This window comes from Malus sylvestris, chromosome 14, assembly GCF_916048215.2.
Source record: "Malus sylvestris chromosome 14, drMalSylv7.2, whole genome shotgun sequence".
In the NCBI taxonomy this organism is placed as follows: domain Eukaryota; kingdom Viridiplantae; phylum Streptophyta; class Magnoliopsida; order Rosales; family Rosaceae; genus Malus; species Malus sylvestris.
In genome coordinates, this window is record NC_062273.1 from 15,501,691 (window position 1) to 15,521,751 (window position 20,061).

Below are 20,061 nucleotides of genomic sequence, written 5' to 3' on the forward strand. Positions count from 1 at the left end.
TTATTTTGGTCCTTATCTAATGGTGGACAAACCCAATGATCACTTTTATCGATTTCAAATCTCTAAGACTAAATTAACGAGTTATGTCAATCTCAAGGACCATCTTGACTTAAAAGCGTTTCAAATTTAAAGTATTTGGAGGCCAAATCAAAGCGTTTTTATAAGTAAATTTTTCTCGAAAGGATTATCTTTGCCCAAGAATGTGTAAATAACGTCACCCTTTTCATTTTGCTTTTTTGTCTTCCTTCGCTTAATCTAGTCATTCCTCAAACTCAAATTGGGTAACATGTACTCTTAATGGTTAAATGAAGATAATGGGAATAAAATGGAAGACGTAAACAACTTTATTAAGAATAAATTGTTAACATACAAATACAATACACAAGTACAACAACATTGCAAAAATACTTGGTGAAAATGTACTAAAGATCCCAAAACCCCACATCTAGGTGTAAAACTAACAAATGCAGGGACGGTCAGAAGCTCATTTGGATTAATTTTCTCTATCTAGGGTTTCTGCCACAGGACAAGGTGCGTTTTCTGCGCCTCCTGTACGAGTCCCAGTGTTCATCCACCCTCATACCGTATCGAGAGAGTGATGTTCCTCGGCGGTCCCCGGAATAAGGATCTCTGTCTTGAAACCTACGAGGTGAATAACTTCACTATCGTCTAGGGTCATGATCACGATCACGTCCTGCATCTTTGTAAGCCATGGTTCACATGAGATGTGAATCCACTCAAACAAAGCATTATAATAGGCTCTAATCCAAAAATTAGCTATGGCGAACTCGATTGTACACCCGAAATGCAGATTGTTCAGATCTAGAGGGCCAGGCATAAAATAACACAGTAGACCTCCTGCGGTAGTGTGTGTAAAAGGTTACAGGGAGAGGAGTGACAAAAGCTCTAAGTAAGAGTTCGGTTTTGTGACCAACCCATGTTAAGGTCAGCAACAATGCACAATTGCTAGAAAATTAGAATATTGATCCATGCCTGTACCTCGTTTATCTCTCAAACCTTGATACCTTCCAGGATTTGGAGTCCTCCCTCGTTCCCTTTTTGCCTGCACATTTACACAAAACACAAAATAGCGTCATGCAAGATAAATACGTGAATAGATGACTCGAAGTGAATAAAAGATAGGTAAACAAGTCAACAATCTACTTAAAACAGTAACAGTACCTTCCATTTGCGGCTGCTTCCATGTGGATCATAATCATCGCAAAGGACAGTCCATAGCAGTGCATTAAATAGTAAGGTAAATAACAACCATGGAAGATGCTGTTGCAAACGAAAGAGAGGAATAAAGGGCGTTCAACCCTCGGCAAAATAGTTGAGTTTGTATTGATGATTATTGAATGTCGACGCAAATACTCATGTCGTGAAGGGGATAGTTTCGACTGTGTAGAGCTTAGATAGTGAAAGCTACAGTGACCAGACCTGCTGCCAAAACTTGTTAGGCAACATTTTTAAGAGGTAAAATCTTCATAAGAAAAAAGTATAAACAATTCAACAGCATACTGCACAGAAACTTTCTTGATCATTTGACAGAAACTAATACCTTTTCAACTGTAACTAATCGACCTTGAAGCACAGACCGATCCAAATATTTGATGCAGCGTTCTGCATTCTCAACAGTTTCCATTGCGACAAAGCCAAATCCACGAGATTCTTGGTTGCGAGGGCCTGTAACCAGATGGCAGTCCGGTACCTGAAACAAGAGCTCATATGTGATTCTCTAGGAATATAATATGTATTAAGGTTCTCGAAAGATTATTACTTTCCAAATTGACATGAAGCAATTAAATATGTGAAGTCTAATAAAGAAAGGACAAGATAGGTAAAAACATTATGTTAGAAGCTAGAACAGTTATTTTTACAACCAAGTAGTAAGGCTTCACTTGAATATCAGGACTAAAGTGTAAATGGAAAGGAAGCCATTAAATTTCCACAAATGCGTTGAACAGAGTATTTAGGTTTGGATAAAACAGAAACCATAAAACCAAAACAGGTTAAAAATAGGGATTTGAGATTTCCAGTATACCTAGAACGACTTCTCCTAGACCTCGACAATGATCTCGACCGGCGGCCTCTGACAGGTGAAGGAGAGCTGTGTGGCGAACCGGACCTAAGTCAATAATCACCAAAATCAATTGAGCAATTGTGGGACTAATATCATTGATTCAATATGTTCATTTTACCAATAGCAAGCCCTGCCTCCAACCATATATTCATTTTACCAGCCACAAATAATGTAGGTGTATTAATCAGTGATAAATTGGTTTTAGATTCATAGATTAGTCAAATGAACAGCTTCATTAGGATCACTGTTACTTTCTAGGTGGTGATTAACACCTAAAAGTACATAATTCAGCTATAAAAAGTTTGAATTAAACTGAATGGAACGCATAATTAAGTTTCGAAAACAAAAAACTAGAGAAAAAAATACTTGAAATCTCATTTGGTTTCTGCATTCTCTAGAACCTAACAAATGATACTACAAATCAAAACTTGAAACTCTTTTCGTTTGCTGTTAAATCAAACACATTTACTCGAAATATTCTAACTATATATGAACATCATTTTTTTATTGGTCAAACGAGCGTTAAAGAGCTTCAAAGCTCTAGATGGAAACTAGGGAGAAAGATTGTACGAAGATTTACCTCCGGCTGTGGCTGGTGGGATTGCTGAGTGAACTCGGATACCCTAACTCGACGAGAAGAAAACAGCCTCAGACCCAAAAGGAGAGAAAATGTATAAACAAATGCAAATTGGGCGATTTTCCTCAGTTCCCACGTGCAATGTGGTGCAAGAGCAATACTCCTCTTCACCACTGTAGTAGAATGCCACTTGCGAAGAAGCTCATTCACTTTCGTGTTTTCTTCCTTTTCTTTTCCATTTTTGTTTACTGTCCACCTAAAAGTTCACACGAAATCCATTCATGATAAATGTGTATCAGCAATGTGAATTAGTTCTAAACGGTTATGGATTACTCTTGACAATGATCAGTCGCCTAGCGCCAAGAATGTGTAAACAACATCACCCTTTTCATTTTCAATTTCATTTTTTGTGTACATCTAGTCATTCCTCAAACTCAAATTAGGTCATATGTAGCTCTCAATGGTTATATGAAGATCAATGGAATGGAAGATACGGTTTTGGTTGATTAGAAATTACGCAGAAATTGGAAATCCAGGTTCCATAGCACTAACTCTAGGCGTGCTTGCCAGTTACCACAATCTGCCACTAGCGTGGATGGCTTTCAACCATTGATGCAAATAGAGCCTGTAAGGTCAACGGTTCAACGTCATCCACGGACAGGGCAACTGTCGCTAACATTTCTAACGACTGTGATCGGTAAACACATCCTATACACGCAAATTGAACCATCAAACTTAAGGGCGAAGAATATAACGATTAGACACCGAGTTGAATCGAACCACAACAACCAGTGCATTGAAATATATAACTCAAAAGTTTGAACAATTTAAGGTCAATGTAAGTGGCAATGAAGGAAAAGTACAAAGAATGGCAGACGGATCGACAACGAAAAAAGATAAAAAAACTCGACATCCGCTGCTGAGTTTACAAATACTAAAGAAAAAACATAAGAGATACAAAAATTATAAACATATAAAACAGAATCAATCCTTGAGGAGAGTCTCCATGGCTTCAAAGAAAAGAGGTGCTGTCTCCGGGCTTGGAGTCTTGATTGCAATCTTGACCCCGGGGTTATTCACGACAGTGGTGAGTTCAATCAAGAACGGTATTCCTCGAGGGATTTTTGCTGAGAAATAGAACACGTCCTGGTTGGCATGTTTGCGTTTCGCAATGAAGAACATGTTTGTAGCAGCCAGGCGGTCCAGAGTCGCCTCAACATTGCTCACCACAATTCCAGGTAAGTCCTTTGTAATCTCATTTGTGTCCGGAAGAGACCTCCATGTCTGCAACGGGGATAAGCATGAGAGTTTTAAGTGCTACAAGTTCCAGACTATACTGCTTTTCCGAAAACATTTACCCCCGTTTTAACTTCTCTACCACAACTTTGTGCTTTAAAATTCCCACTTTAATCAACAGCCTACTTTTTGACCCACTTCAACTTCATTCCATCATATTCCTCTCGAGTTTTTTTAACTGAAAGGAAATACGGCAACCAGGCACAAAAGCAAAGCATTGCTGTAGTAATGGCCCTAATGGGATGTTAGGTGTCCATTGTTGTCGTATTCTATCATCTCCCAAACTTAGCTCCCTTCCAAGTCTAACTAAACCACGTCATTGTAAAATAAAGCAGTTGAGCGTTTAATAAACTCTATTTTTAAAAGTGTTGTATGAAAAGCATTGTAAAAGTGTTCGGTAAATTTTAATGTAATAGTTTGATATAACTGTATATAATGACAAAAATGGACATGGTAGTGAGGGTGGTGGCGATGACAGCTGTGGCAAGGGCAGTGGTGGTGCCAAAATAATGGTTGTGGTGGTTGGGTTGTAGAGGTAACAATGGTGGTAGGGGCGGTGGCAGCTGTGGCTGTGGCAGTATTGGCTGCAGGGGTGCCGATTGTGGTTATGGTGGTGACGGTGGCGGTGGTAGCAACGATAGCAGTGACGGTGGTGGCAACAATAGCGGTGGCAATGGTGGTGGTGGCGGTTGTGATGGAGTTGGTGGCGGTTATGGTTATGGTGGTAGCAACGATGGCAGTGGTGGTGTAAGGTTAGTGTTTGTAGTGGTAGGTGGTGGTGGTCACTTTGCTCCCCTAGGGATAAAATGAGTGTAGAAGGTTAAACAATGTCATTTTTCAAAATCTAATGAAGGTATTATAGGAATTGAAAATATTCATTAAACGCTCACTCCACTTTTTATTAAAGCAGGCCACTGCTTTTAAAATAAGTAGGAGTTCACCAAACACTTTTATATTGCTTAACTTTAAAGTGAAGCATTTTTTGATGAAAAAAAAGCAATACCAAACGGGGCCCTAGTAGTAAGTGTCGTGAAGTTCAAACATTGACCATGAAAACGACCCTACACTAAAAGTTGAAAGGAAGCAGAAGGTGCATGATGATTTTACCTCAAGAAAGTTTGCACGCTCCATTCTTCCATCATCAGTAAAGAAGACGTGCAATGAGATTTTATCGTTAAAGTACCAGACTGGTTGTTGATTGTTTTTCACAGCAACCTGCAATAGTGAGCTTGGAGGACCTTGAGACATATTCTGGAACGTAACCATAGGCAAGAGAGTCCCCGCTGATTTCCCAGGTTGCAATTGTGGAACCTAATAGGCATTAAGGTATTTTGTTACAAATTTTATTTGGTGAGAAATCTCACACAATTTACTTGTTTAATAAGTACCTGAAGGGGTCCAGCAGCTGCAAGACCAAATGTATTTTTGTTGAACTGAATCATGAACCCATCTAGTGGAACCTGTGTGTTGTTCTCGAACAATAAACTGTAAAATATTTGTCCTTCCCTACATGTCAACTGAGCACTGATTTGTAAACCTTGACCAGTTGACGCTGGGAGAACGACAGGCAACGGAGGTCTGCAATCAAGGTCAGAAAATTAAGTTATTTTGATACTTTACATTGGACAATGACTATTGCGGCATTGAAATTAAACCACTGGATCGCTTTATCAAACAGTTCATATGCAATTTTTTGTTTTGGACGAAAGCTCATAGCTAATTTTCACACAAATTGGAAGGCAATATCACCCACAGCCAGCAGAGTCAGTCCACTCCACATAACAAAGAATCTGTCACATAAATAAGATCACTATGCAACTTCGATTATACTTACCCAGCGGGAGAAGCAGGTTGATCCACAGGGACAATAGCACTGTTTTCCAGGCCCATCAGGTCACCAAGCAAATCTGGTACTGGAGCAGCAGGTGCAGGTGCAGGCGAAACTGGTGTAGGTTGTCTAGCTGCAGCATATGGAACACCTGAACTAGTTGCGGTTGGGGATGCAGAGCTATCAGCAACATGAGCAGGTGATTCAGAATTTCCTGTTTCACTACCATAGTCCTCATCTTCAGTTCTTTGGGCTGTGGCCTTCACACGGGTAACAAATGCTTCTGGAGGCTTGTGATACACAGAGGATAACGTAGCAATGTTAGCAAGAAGCTCATCAAGAAGAGATGGATCAATCAGGTTTGAATCGTCACTGATCACTGGCTTCTCAGCTAACACCACATCCTTGGCTGCCTGTGAAATAAGAAGCGTGCCCATGAGCTCAAAACTACAACCCTAACAGGATATGTTATTCTAAATTGTCAAACTATGGTTTTGCAAAGGGTTCACTGCAGGCCAATTGTACATAAGTGGCATACGCATGAGCACATTAATGGTAACCGGTAGAAATCTTCACCCAAAATAGATTTCAAACCCAAACTGTCCCCCCGAAGAAAATGAAAATAGAAAAACAAATTTGTGGTTGTACATGTAAAAGAAAAGGGGCATTTATTAACTATTGGATGGACAAAGAAACAAAATACTATATATCGACTAAGAGAGGGAAACAAATAAGATAGGTTATTATAATGAGAAAGAACTGAAACTCGTTTTGGCCAAACCCACCTCTGGGTCAGTTGATAAAAGACGCCAATATATGTAGGCCCGATCTCGCAAATCAGGATTGTCTGTTTCCACAGTAGCATTATTTAAAACAACCTGCAAATACGGATCTACAAAGTGAGAACTTTACTTGGATAATATCTAGAAAATACAACTATGGTCCAAGTATGCAAGGAAATACTTCAAAAGGAGAACAAACATATAACTTTAGACATTCTCATTCATAGTAAAAAAGAGTGTCGCCTCTTAGATGCTACACTATATTAGAACAATGAAATCAGAACAATGGCTGCTCTAATAACGGTACTACGCATTCTAATACGGCATTTATGGCAAATGACGGGAAAAAGAAGCTAGAGAGGATAACTATGTGTGAATAATACAAAAGTTGAACCTGTATCATCTGCTGTGGTCCTTCAGTCGGCTTCTTAAGAAAGAGTTTGACAGTTGCAGTTAGCAATTGCAATTGGACATGTGCAGGCTCTTCAGGGAAACTTTCCAGAAAACTTTCAAGTAGCTCATCAGCATTGTCAATTCGTTCTGCATATTCACCAATTATCCAGATCATTGATGCCTATTGGGGGAGAGAGTGAGAAAGAACATGAGCATGGAAACACGAAGTGAAAATCAGAAGGCTAAAGCAGTGAAATATTGAATAGCAATACAAAAAGAAAAAACATAAATCTTAAGCTGGGGATTTATATTTTATCAGGGAGATAAACATACGTACCTTGGCTTCTGGTTCATCTAAAGTGTCAAGGCTTTCGCACAGAGTGGCAATAATGGACTCATAGCTGTCACCAAGATAGCAATCAATTACAAAGTTTGTAAGGGAAGAAGCCTCGTCATCTCAATTTAAATTTAAAATTAAAAAATGAAAACCCATAACTTACGTATTTGGATATCTTCTAAATATATCTTTGATGACAATAATGGCCTCTTGAACTACATAATTTACTTTGATCTTAATAAGCTCCAGTAAAACAGTAATGCACCGCTCAGCTGCTCTTTCTAATTTGATTGCACAGCGACCAATGGCGCGGACAGCTTTTCGGACAAAATCCACATCTACTTCCGTAGCATACTCTTTAAACTCCAACAAAACCTGCAGAAATGTTGGAGCAAGCATGATTTTAACTCCCCTTTGAGACTGACAACTTTCAACCAATTAAGTCTAATATAAAATAGTAACTCCTGGCAAGATTTGCATACCTGGTCTATATTTCGGTCTGAAGCAAGCTTGATCATGATTTCTAACTTTTCCATCTTTACATAAATTGGATCATTGTACTTGCAGAAGAACACCTACAAAGAGTCAAGAGTTATACGAGCTTGCCTTGCTTACAATCTGGCTACATAGTTGATAACAAGTCTCAACTCCTTGTTATATTGGATCAAACAGTAAGATTCTACACAGATACTAATTTTTATTTACCTTAATTTCATGAGCAAGGATTGTGGGTCGTCTTTGTACTATAAGGTTGATATTTCTCAATGCAACATATTGTATCTCAGGCTCAGCAGATAACAGTGTCACGAGTGGAGGAGCCATCTTTTTGCAAAGATTTCTGACGACATCAGTACTAGTTATAAGTTCCATTTGTTGGAGGATCATCTGCAAGTAAAGAGGTAAAAAGACAAAACAATTACAGAAGTAACCAAATGATGATAATTGAAGGCATAATGATTCAGAACATTAGAAAATAAAATCCACACCTTAACAGCTGAAAGTACAACCGCACAGTTAGCGTGTTGTAATCGTGGTGTAACTCGCTCTACTATATTTTCAGCTTCACGAGCGTCTGCTGCCTTGTATTTAGAAAGAGCGTCCAATATGAAAACTTGACCCCACCTGAACACTTATCATAATCAAGTTAGATAAACAAATGAAAGGAATTTTAACAAAAAGATAACATGATCTAACCGCATAAATAGTATTCAGTACATAAAAATAATTGAGTAAGCACTACTAAAAGTACACATACTCTGTGCATTCATTTAAGGCAGTTAGGAGCTTTGACAGAGTGTGACTAGTGATCTCAAAGATGGGTCTAGTACTATTCTCTTGAATTTCGGCTAGAGCAGCCACAGCATTGGCTACAACCATAGGATTATTATCAGATATCAAATCCTTGAGAGATTCCAGAAAACCCCTATCCTCAACTAACTCTGCATTTATGTCATAAAGTTTGGCCACACATATGGCTGCTGTCTTCCGAACATATGGATCATCATCCTGTTATGAAGTAAAGAAAACTAAGAAACAGATAACAAGATGCAAGCCAAGCCAATTAAACTACTTTACAACATGTTCAAGAGTAACCATTGCAAGCTGCAAATTATTAACAAACTTAAGACTAAGTTTCGACAAGAAAGCATGTGCAAAAAATGTATAAGCACTAAAAATCAACCTTAAGACACCTCTGAAGGGGATCACATAGATATTCGGTAATTTTATCAACACGAATACAACCCATTGTCCGGACGGCTAAAGCACGAATCAAAGGATTTGGGTCCTGTGAATCCTGCATAATTGATCATGCAACACAAGCCAATTAAAACGAAGAATTATTTGAAAAATGTTTAATTCAATTTTTTCTCAACATAAGTAGGAATTATCCTCCTTTCAGAAAAGAAAAAGGGAAAAAAATGAAAGAGATGATGTTATTGAACATCATATTTGGAGCATGACATTGGCTATCGTGAAGGTGCCATAAGACCAATTTGGCTATCCTGAACATCATATTTGGAACATCATCGACTCCATTATAAAGACAGACAATTAACTCAAGCAGATTGAGTACTGAAAAAAAAGATGATGTTAGAGACTTGGAATTTAAATATCGAGTGAAAAATTCCATTTCCACTAGCTTTATCTGTTTGAATTATTATATACACCCTTGAACATTGCAATTTCAGCATCTATCACATATTCTTTGCCCGTTAACTTATAATCAAATGGCTATAGTCCACCTATCTTTTCTTTTCTCCTAAAGCATATAAGTCATCTGTAAAAATGTCTGAATTGACCTGACCTGATTACATGCAAGTGTGTGGTACTTGAAAACTATGAGAAGATATGAATTTGAAAATCAGCATATCCACCAACATGTTGGCTGGGCGACAGATTCTGACATCAAGATGTGCAAACTGTATAAAACTGAACGTTCCATTGCAGTTTTACCTTGACAAATGTATTCACCGCAAGTATAGCTAGGTCAGGCTGGCTTTTAGCATAATTTATCAGATACAAATAGACTAGCTTCTTCAGCTCCAAGTTTTCTGTTTGCATGCAATTTACTACATCTGTGAAAAGTGATGAAACATCCTTCCCAACAGTCATTGCTGCGATCACCTTCTTGACGGCATCTTTTCTCTTATCCTGTACCACCCATATAAGACGATTATTTTCTCTCAGTCTCCAACAAAGTACACAAGAAACATAATTCGGAACTGAAAAAAAGGCCCAATATTAAAAAGATCAAATTTAATGGTGCAAACGAGGGTACTGTGATGGGAATCAAACAAATCACAGGAATGAACTTATAAGCTATGCCGATATCAGAAATGTAAAATTATCATGTAAAACTACAATTGACTGCACTTTGAGCAATAAACATGCTGCGATTCGTTACTACCAAATAAGAAAAAGGAATTGCATTCGAATTCTACTCACTCGAGAAGAAAACAAAAACAAAAACAAAAGAGCAGAATTCCATTTACGCTTTCGTTTTCGTTTCCATTTCCATTTATTTTGCCAGCACCAAAGAGAACACTAAGCTCACTACAGGTAAAATACACATATTCCGTGTCGGATCCGCACAATTCCAAAACCCCGGGGTGACAAGTAATGAAATTTGAAGAAATCGAACAGTAATTTAAGCAAAAACTCGAATCATAAACCAACAGATCTGCTCGAACCAATCCCTGATTGGCAACAAAACACCGTAACGAAGAATCGAAGCCCTAATAGAAGTAGATCACAGATCAATTTGAACATACAAATATGAGTGTAGAGAGAGAAAGAGGAGAGAGCGAGAGATGACCTTGTATTGAGAATTGAGCTCCTCTTTGAGCTCAGGGATTTCGCCCTTCTTGGTGGTGGAGAAGTACTTGGAGTCGTGACCGCTCATCTCTTTGCTCCGGAGCCTTCTCCTCTCTCTCTCTCTCTCTCTCTCTCTCTCTCTCTCTCTCTCTCTCTGCAACTGATTGCGTCAAACCAAAATGCTTCGTCTAAAGAGAGACGACGACAGTAGAAGAAAAACAAAATAAAACCGATGGGAAATGACTTGTGTTAAACCCGACCCGGTGGAGAATATAGCAAACCGGTACGGTTTCTTTTTATTACAAGATTATATTCTTCTCAAAACTATTTTAGGCTCGTTTGAAAATGGTTTAAAATGATTGAAAGTATTTTTATTGAAATTTTTTTTAAAATCAATTCTTGATATAATGCAATTGGTGTGTGCAAATTGTTAAAAGAAAGTACTTAAAAGAAGGATGATTTTTTTAGTTGCAAAGTCAAGCAGAGCCACTCTTTGGCCTGGAAAGGGATTTTGAATAGTAGACATGTTATTAACAGAGGAATTAGATGGGTTGTGGGTAATGGTGAGGATATCCTTTTTTTGGACCCATCATTGGATTTTTTTTCTTATCCATTGTTCCAGCTAATTCCTGAAAATCAACGACAGAACATAAATTTGAACACTAAAGTGAGTGAGTTTATTGATAATAAAAATTGGGATAGAGTTCGTCTCTCCCAAGTGTTGGACCTGGATGTTGTGAGGAAAATTTGTATGGTCCTTATTTCCCTTCAAAATAAAAGTGACAATTTCGTGTGGGAACACTCCTCTACTGGTGAGTTCTCGTGACTTGGATTCAGAGTAATAATAAATCAAGAAGTTAAAAGGCAGAAGCTCCTTAAGAAGATATGGAAGTTAATGATACCTCCGAAGGTAAAAGATTTTGCATGGCTTTTTACTTATGAAAAACTTCATACTAGGATGAGATTGAATAAATTTATTCAAAATATTGGCAAATTGTGCCCTATGTGTGGCAATGAGGATGAGACTCAAAATCATCTTTTTCTTAATTGCGAGCATGCTAAAGAAATGTGGAACCTCTATCCGGTAAGTCCTTGGAAGAATAATTTGACTCAGTTTAATAATGTGTTAGATTGGATGGAACTAATTGACAATGTTGAATGCAATGATTTGGGTGATCTTAGTAAAGCTATTTTGGATTGTTGGCAAATATGGAATGATAGAAATAATAAAGTTTTTAGAAGTATAATTCCTAATTCAGCTAGGAGTATCTCTATTGCCGCAAGTGTAGGCTTATCTTTTTCTAAGGTTAATTGTAAGAAGATCTCTAGGAGTGATCCTTGCCACCAACACCCCATTTGCTGGCGTCCTCCTCCCTATGGCTATGTGAAATTAAACTTTGATGGGTCGGTTAGTTTGGATTGCTCTGCAGCTGTTTTTGTTCTTAGAAATAAGGAGGGGCAACATGTTGGTGCGGGGGCATTGAACCTTGATGGCACCACCATTTTGGTTGCGGAGGCCGTTGCTTTAAAGGAAGGGCTTTTGTTCGCTAGGCACAAAGGTGTGAAGAAGTTGATGGTGGAAGGGGATTCTAAGCTTGTTATCCAGGTGGTGCAAGATGTTTGGATGCCCCCTTAGCATCTTAAACCTATCATAGAGGACATTAAATGGTTGGCTTCTGAATTTCAGCATATCAGTTGAAAGCATATTTATAGGGAGGCTAATTTCGTGGTGGACGCATTAGCTCACGTGGGCCTCACTGTTGCCAACCCACATTTTTGGGATTTTTGTCTTCCAACTTCGGCTATGGAGGCTTTTAATTTTGATTGTATGAGAAACGGTTGTATTAGAGGTTTTAAGCTTTAATAAATTTCTTCTTCTTAAAAAAAAGATATAATGCAATTGAATTTAGAAAAAACACTTTAAGTGTTTCCTAAAAAAACACTTTAAGTTCTTTTTAAACTCAAAAACATGTTTTCTAAAAGCGTTTTCAATCATTTTAAGTACTTCCAAACAATCATTAATAACCGTGATAAGGAGATTCAAAATCGAATGCAAAAGGGATCAGTTTACTTTCACTTGACAAGAGATTACAATTATTGCATCCAATCTCACCTAATAAAGGTGTTTAAGAGAGATGCAAATTTTAGATGTAAAAATTATATTTACATCTCATTTTACTTGAAGACGTAAATTGATGTAAACTTAAAATCTTATTTATTTTTTTCTCTTTGACCAGCGGAATCAATCTTCTAAAAGTACAAAAATAATATAAATACACATATTTATTTCCATGTTCAAACAAAGATTGATAGTTTACATTCCGCTATTATAGAGCTTTAGGCCAAGAACAAATGTAAACGTGCTCACTTCAAGGTAATTTGCGTCTCTCATTACTGATGCTCTAAGTCAAAAGAATGCAGCTCAAGCCTTAGACTGTCTCCAACACAGGTGGAAAAAAAATTTAGAATCTAAGCCCATTTCTTCTCTAAGTGGTGTATTTTGGGGTGGCAAAAACAAGCTTTTGGGATTTGGGTGGGTAATTGGGTCTAGTACACACCCCGGGTGGATAAGGTTTTTGGAAGACAACAGAGCCTTCGCGTCAGTTTCACTGACGCAGGTTGATTCAGTGTGGTGCGGCATGTGGTTGGACAAAACTGTGCAGATGTGATTTCATGACCATTGCCATCCAAAGGTTGTCGTGCTCGTGGTTATGATCCCGTGAAGCGCTCCCATCTATAGGCCTTTCCAACGATCATAATGTTGTGCATCCCAGATTTTTTACATCGAATTGTTCGTAAAAAAATAAGAAAGATGATATAAAACTAAATCCAAAATTCTTAGAAAAAATATTAGAGAAATTAAAATATTTAACAAATTATAAAATTAGAAGTGAGAATTATAAGTCATTTATCCTTGGAAGAAAAACTTGACTAACCTCATACATATAGATGAATAGTTAAAAATACTAGGCTAATTTTAGGTTTCCGCCCCTTGAGTTGGGGAGATTATATATATATATATATATATATTTTGGAGGAAGAAAGAAGATTAATTTAAAGAGAAACCTCGGACACACCCAAGGCCTTGAGAATCATACAAGAGTGTTTTTTGCTTGGGTAACACACCTATCCCAAAATATATAAATTAGAACAATTATGCCCAAGAGAAGTTATGGCGTCCTTTGTGAAGTTTGCTTTCCTGTAGACATGATTTCATTCTACCAGCTAGAATGATGAGGCAAGCCATTTAATGTCCTCAACGATGGACCTAATTCTCTATGGTATTGCACACTTTTCAGAATTGAATCAACAACAACCTTTGAGTCCTATTCTACCACAATTTTCTTGATTTGACATTGTTTGGCCAAAGCCAAGGCATCCCGAAGAGCCTGAGCTTCAACCACAGTGATAGCATTTGGTCCAAGATGTCGAGCACCTAAGAGAGAAGGTTGTCTCCGATGAATCTGATTATAAAAATCGCAGCAGCAGTAGTGCCCTACATCGACCCATCAAAATTGAGCATATAAAAGCCTTATGCAGGTGCTTTCCAACTAATGGTGCTGCTTGAAATCTTAGTCTTCCTTGGTTTCTATTTCAAATTAGCCTTCAAGAACTCTTTACCAATTGTAGCTGTTGCCATTAGACAGCGAGTTGGATGAGGTTTAATTTGTTTAACAACAAAATTATTTCTCTCATTCCACATTTGCCAACAAAGAATTAGGATTTTATTAAGATCAGAAATGTCATCTTTATTGAAAGCTGACATCCCCATTAACCAATCATTCATATTGCAGATGGAGGAGGGTGGAGACAGGTTATTACAAAGCTTCCAAACTTCTTGAGCATGAGTACAATAAACAAAACGGTATAGTTGATCATCCTCTGCAATATTGCATAAAAGGCAAAGAGTTTGACCATTATGATGATACTTACTTAATCTTTTAGAGGAAGACAATCTATTTCTTATAAGCAACCAAGCAAAAAATTTAACTTTATGTGGAATAAGTTTCCACATTTTTTTTTAGTAATTGTTTGAAAGGTTTACTGTGAGTATCATCAATTTGAATCCAAGTGATTGATTTAACTGAGAAATTTCCATTAGCATACGATCCCCCCCCCCCCGGCGATAAACTCATCCTCCATGTCATTTAAAGGGATAGGGATGACAAATGTTTTATCAGCCACATCATTAGGTAGTAATTGAAGGATTAACTTCTTGTTCCACATTTTATATACCATCACATCACTAACTTTCTAATTTAAATTTAAAGAGTTTATTAACTAGTTTTGAATGAGAGTGGATAGTGGAAAAGGAAAAACTTAGTTATGGGACTAAAACAAAATATTTTGACCATTTCCCACAATCAATCTCATTCAGTTTTTAATGATAGGTTTTCTAGCCAAAATTCATTTTCAAGCCATAGATTGATTTTGTTTACACTTCGCATTACAAAGGTTTCATTGATATTTTACCTTCACAATTTTAACCCACCAATTGTCATTTTTTGAAATAATTTTCCAAGCAAGCATTGTAAGGAAGGCAAGATTAAAATCTTCAGCTTTCTAATCCGCATCCCCCTAAAGTCTTAGGTAAATATACATCCTTCCAAGCCACAGCCACAGGGAGAAATTAGATTTTTTATTCCAAGAAATTTCCTACTCTCTATTGATGGCTTCAGTAACTTTTGGGAGACATATAAAGCAAATTGGGTATAAGATTGTTTATGAGAAGTCCAAATTTATTTATGACAACTAAGAGCATCTTCAAAGGTAATGTCAAAGATCCTATGTGGCATATTTTAACAAAAATGAAGTTTAAATGAAAATGACTTGGGCTAAGTTTATTTTAACAAACAATCATTCTATAACTTTATTTAATAAAAAATGACTTGAATTTTAATGAAAAAGACAAAAGAGCTTAAACTTTAATGAAAAGTACTTAAATTTTAATAAAAAAGAAAACAAGTTTAATATAATAAAAATAAAATAGAAAAATGTAATAAAAAATTAACGCGCGCGTCACTCACACATACTATTTCTGAAATTGAACGGAAAGTTGAACACTAATTATTTCTGAAACTAAACATGAGTACTAAACTATTTCTGAAATTGAACACGATACTACACTATTTTTGAAACTGAACATAGGTACTATTTTTAAAATTTGGCGTCCACTGACTATTTATTAAACTGAATATGGTATCTCTTCAGAAAGTCTAACGATCATTCTTCTCTCTCCTCTTCTTGAATTTCTCGGCACTTTCTCACCTTCCAAACACATTTTCTTCTAATTTTTTTCGATTCTCATCAAATTTTCTCTGAATCTTTTCGATTTCTTAACTTTCTACACCAATTCCTTAATTTTCTTATATTATATGCACATTTGCAGCTTCCTTTTATCCTCCACCTACAATCTCACACTGCAGAATAAAAAAAAAAAAGCAAATGAAATCAATAAAATCGAATACAAAAATATCCATCAAAACCAATTAATCCTTTTAAACTATCTAGACCTGCGCCAATGCTCTCTACTTCACATGCATTTATAAAGATTTTTGTGATGATATTTGTCTGATAATAACATTAAATATGAAATCAGTTTAATAGATATTGAACAAATGCATCTTATATAAGATTAATATAGAACCATAATTGTATATTATATAATCAACAAAACTTGGCTGCTTAATAGTTAGTAGGAAGTCCTGCTGAATAGTCACTGTGACTGCTTACCAGCTTGACACATGTCCACTATTTTTCTTCTTTCTTAAAAAAGTTATGTAATATTAAAATATTATGTAAATGACCAAAATATCCTTATACCCCTGTTCAATTTGTCCAGTCTTCTCCCCTTCCTCTCTTTTGTTCACAGACCCCAACTTTATTTTGTTTCTCTTCTTGGCGAAAGCACATGCAACCACCAGTTTTAATTTTCAAGTTTAGGCAAATTTAATTAATGGGTTCTTTAATTTTTTATGCAATGTTAAGAATACTTGTATAAAATATTAGAATAACTATTTTAGAAAGCAGCTATGCCAATTCAAAGACAATTACAAGTTATTTTAAATTAAGATAGTACAATTCAAAAGGAAAATGGTGCAACCTCCACTTTAACTTTCTATACTGCACAAAATTTGCCAAAAACAAAAAGAAATATCTTCCAATTTTTTCTTCATGTTGTAGGATGCCAAAATAATAGGTGGGCACTCCACACCTCCAATTTTCCATTTTACAAAAAATCTACAAATGAAAATCCTGCTCAATTTCCATTTTGTTTGGCTCTTTCATCTTGTGAAAAGGCATGGAAATTTGTTGTTAATTCCTACAAACAAAAAGTTAAGCAGCTAAATATATAATAGGATAAACATTTTCTACACATCTATATTTGTTTGTATGTATTATAGTTGTCATATATGTAATACTCACATTAAGCAATTGAGTGAAAGAGACATTTTGTTGCCAACAGGTAATCTCGTCCAAACTTCCAGAAGTTAAAAATGAAAAATTGGTTCCCTTTGGTATATCTTATGAGAGGCAAAAGAAAAAAATGAGTGTTGAAATCAATATATTAGAAAATAAAAACAAGATAAAAGAAGTTGACAAACTAAAAATTCTTTCAAAGTAAAGCAATACATTGGTGCACTGAATTCCTTGTGCAGCTTGAAAATGTTGTTCTGAACCAGTACCAACATTGACATATCCTTATATTTATGTTTAAAGAGTAAGTTTGAATTCTCAAGCTCAACTCTTATGTCTAGAAATTAAATTTTGACATAACTTTATTAAAATTAAAAGAGTTAAAAGTCCTTACTTGAGGCAAGCTATCAAATAAATGAGCCTCATGTCCTACACCCTGGAGTGTTTGTGAACTTTCACATGTGCAAGTAAATTCCTACAAAAAATTTTGACAAAAAAATAAAATTACATTTGTAAGATAACACATTAATCACTTCGTACATGCACATAATACATTTTATGTACCTCCATAGCTATTTGTCGTCTTGCAGGAGTTTTTTTATTCTTGGATGTCAACTTAGTCTTTTTTTGTTCAAGCGGGTCCTTCAGTCGACCGCGTGGACGTCCGACTGTAGCTTTTCTCTTAACTCCACAAACAATTGTTGTTTCACAATTATTAGGCTCGCCCATTATCTCAACATGTTTTTTACTAGTTGAATCAACCTTGCCTTTCCAATTTTGAACACCACTTGTGCAATCTTTTTCACAAAGGCTTTTCTTTATTTCTTCTAAGCCTTTAAGCATCTCAATTGAACGATAATATGCATACTCAGTTAACTTGTCATGTTTTGCAGCTAAGGAAGCAATTTCACGAAAATCGCGACACAAATGACATAAAGCTTTCCCATGGACTCTTTAGGATTATCATGAGCACCCACTCCATGGTAATCCTTCATACTTCTAGCCCTTGCCGCTCTTGTCCATCGATTTAATATGTAATGGGATGAGATTTTTTTTCACATTCTTCTTATCAAGCACTTTGATTGCATGACCACATAAAATCCTAACAAAAGAGAATTTCATACAACTACAGTTAACCATCTGTGTTGAAGCTTCAAATTTAACCAAGTGTTCTTGACGTTTACTAGTACAAAATATAATGTACTCCATAATCGTCTCGAACTTATCAACTTTGTGAATACTACAACCAAGAAAACATGTATACTCTTTTTGGAAAAGTTTAAATACCTCTGGGGTATAAACCTCTACTGCTTGCTACAACATTTCTACATTTGCTAATAATACAAGACTAGTCTCCACCATCTTGAAACTAGCAAATAATTCTTGATATCTTCGATCTGCAAACACTCTCTCATAATGCTCAAAGAATCGTAGAAAATCATGTTTATGCTTCAAATATTTTTTTTAAGACATTGTTCACAGATTCACTACATTGTGTGCTCTTCATGTCCGTAGTGAAAGTATGCCGCCCATACACCAAAACCCATTTTTTTGCAAGTTAAATATGTCACACAACCAATTGTTGTTTTGAAGGCTATATTTTTCAAGCATATTATTCTATGCTAGTAGCCACTCATTTTCATCTTCATAATCATATACACATATGCTGAAATCATGTGCAAATTCTATTGATCTGTAAAAAACATGGCTCAAATTCTTGGTTGCATTTTGATAAATGTGCCAAACATATAATCGACGACAAGTTTCAGGAAAGACTTCAAATATTGCCCTTGACATTGCAACCGATTGATCTGTAAGAATTGTTCTTGGTTGTTTTCCGGACATTGCTGAAAGAAAAGTATTAAATAGCCACCGAAAAGAAGTTGTAGTTTCATGATACAAGAAAGTTGCACCAAACACTACAGTTTGCTTATGATGGTTAACTCCAACAAATGATGCAAATGGTCGACCATATTCGTTGGTTCGATAAGTGGTATCAAAGCACACAATATTGCCAAAGATTATAATCACTTACCGAATGTGCATCAACCCAAAATATGTTTGTGATCATATCATCATCATCAACTTGCATCGCATAAAAATAGGAAGAGTTTTCCAAGTGTATTTTTTGGAAATATTGCAATATAGCACCAACATATCTTTTTTTCATTTTAGTCTTTTGCTTGCTATGTATATAATTCATATAATATTTATCAAAAAATCCAAGATTTTCACGACCTCTAACTTCTATGCTCATTAGGTCCACAGTTGCTTTAATAGGTAATCCTGCCTTTTCTGCATCATTAGCGTGTGCTTTTTGAGCCTCAGACATACTTCTATTGATCTTAAGCATATGCTTAATTGGTGTTGCAATCAAATCATGATTATGACATTCCTTAAATGACACCCCTAAATTTTCCGTTCTTCAGAAGTAGGCAAGTCTTATATGCTCAGCAACCAACTCTTGAAATTGGTTGCGAATAAGTTACAACTTCACTCTGTTTGTCTTTTTGTCGGTAAACCTTCTTTTGAGCAACAATAACTTACTCGTGACACCAAATTCATCTTGTTTTTTTGTCTGGTGATGTTTCCGTACATTGAAACCACTTTTTCCACCATAATCTACATAAAAATTATATGCACTATCACATGAACTAAATTCCCTTCCAAGTACATCCACATGAACATTCGATCTATATAGATTATTCGCAGGTGGATTATCACATTGGGACTCACCTTGTAAATCAACTCTAGAATCACCACATGGCCCAGTGATTAAAGCTGAAGTATCCTTCTTTAGTAATCTGAAAAACAAAAATATTGAGAACAAAAGAGTATAAACTTAAACAGCCACACATGAGTATTTTTTTTTTCAAACATATTGCTTGCAAACTGATGAATTGAAAAAGATAACTTTGGATTAACTACACAACCCAATGAACCAAATAAATGAAAAAGAATCAGCCACTTTTCAAAATAATAGATTATGGGTTTGTATACACACTGTAAAGGGACCAAGCATCGAATGAAAAG

General features: G+C 36.2%; 3 protein-coding genes across 3 annotated transcripts; 1 reads left to right on the forward strand and 2 right to left on the reverse strand.

The window, feature by feature from the left end:
- Window positions 1-321: 321 nt before the first annotated feature.
- Window positions 322-3,287, reverse strand: LOC126599579 (uncharacterized). Its single transcript, XM_050265976.1, has 5 exons — window positions 2,664-3,287; window positions 2,045-2,128; window positions 1,562-1,711; window positions 1,000-1,063; window positions 322-858 (listed from the first exon to the last, which is right to left on the reverse strand). The coding sequence occupies exons 3-5, from the start codon at window positions 1,643-1,645 to the stop codon at window positions 578-580; spliced, it is 429 nt and encodes a 142-aa protein (XP_050121933.1). The 5' UTR covers window positions 1,646-1,711; window positions 2,045-2,128; window positions 2,664-3,287; the 3' UTR covers window positions 322-577.
- A 142-nt stretch (window positions 3,288-3,429) lies between these two features.
- On the reverse strand, window positions 3,430-10,828 carry LOC126599578 (beta-adaptin-like protein C). The gene is made up of 15 exons (XM_050265975.1): window positions 10,613-10,828; window positions 9,751-9,948; window positions 8,978-9,091; window positions 8,552-8,802; window positions 8,283-8,418; window positions 8,002-8,181; window positions 7,779-7,871; window positions 7,460-7,671; window positions 7,297-7,360; window positions 6,961-7,140; window positions 6,570-6,662; window positions 5,791-6,197; window positions 5,345-5,534; window positions 5,064-5,267; window positions 3,430-3,944 (listed from the first exon to the last, which is right to left on the reverse strand). The coding sequence occupies exons 1-15, from the start codon at window positions 10,697-10,699 to the stop codon at window positions 3,645-3,647; spliced, it is 2,709 nt and encodes a 902-aa protein (XP_050121932.1). The 5' UTR covers window positions 10,700-10,828; the 3' UTR covers window positions 3,430-3,644.
- Window positions 10,829-11,677: 849 nt separating this feature from the next.
- Window positions 11,678-12,247, forward strand: LOC126599047 (uncharacterized). The gene has a single exon (XM_050265415.1). The coding sequence runs from the start codon at window positions 11,678-11,680 to the stop codon at window positions 12,245-12,247; it is 570 nt and encodes a 189-aa protein (XP_050121372.1).
- The last annotated feature ends 7,814 nt before the right edge of the window (window positions 12,248-20,061 follow it).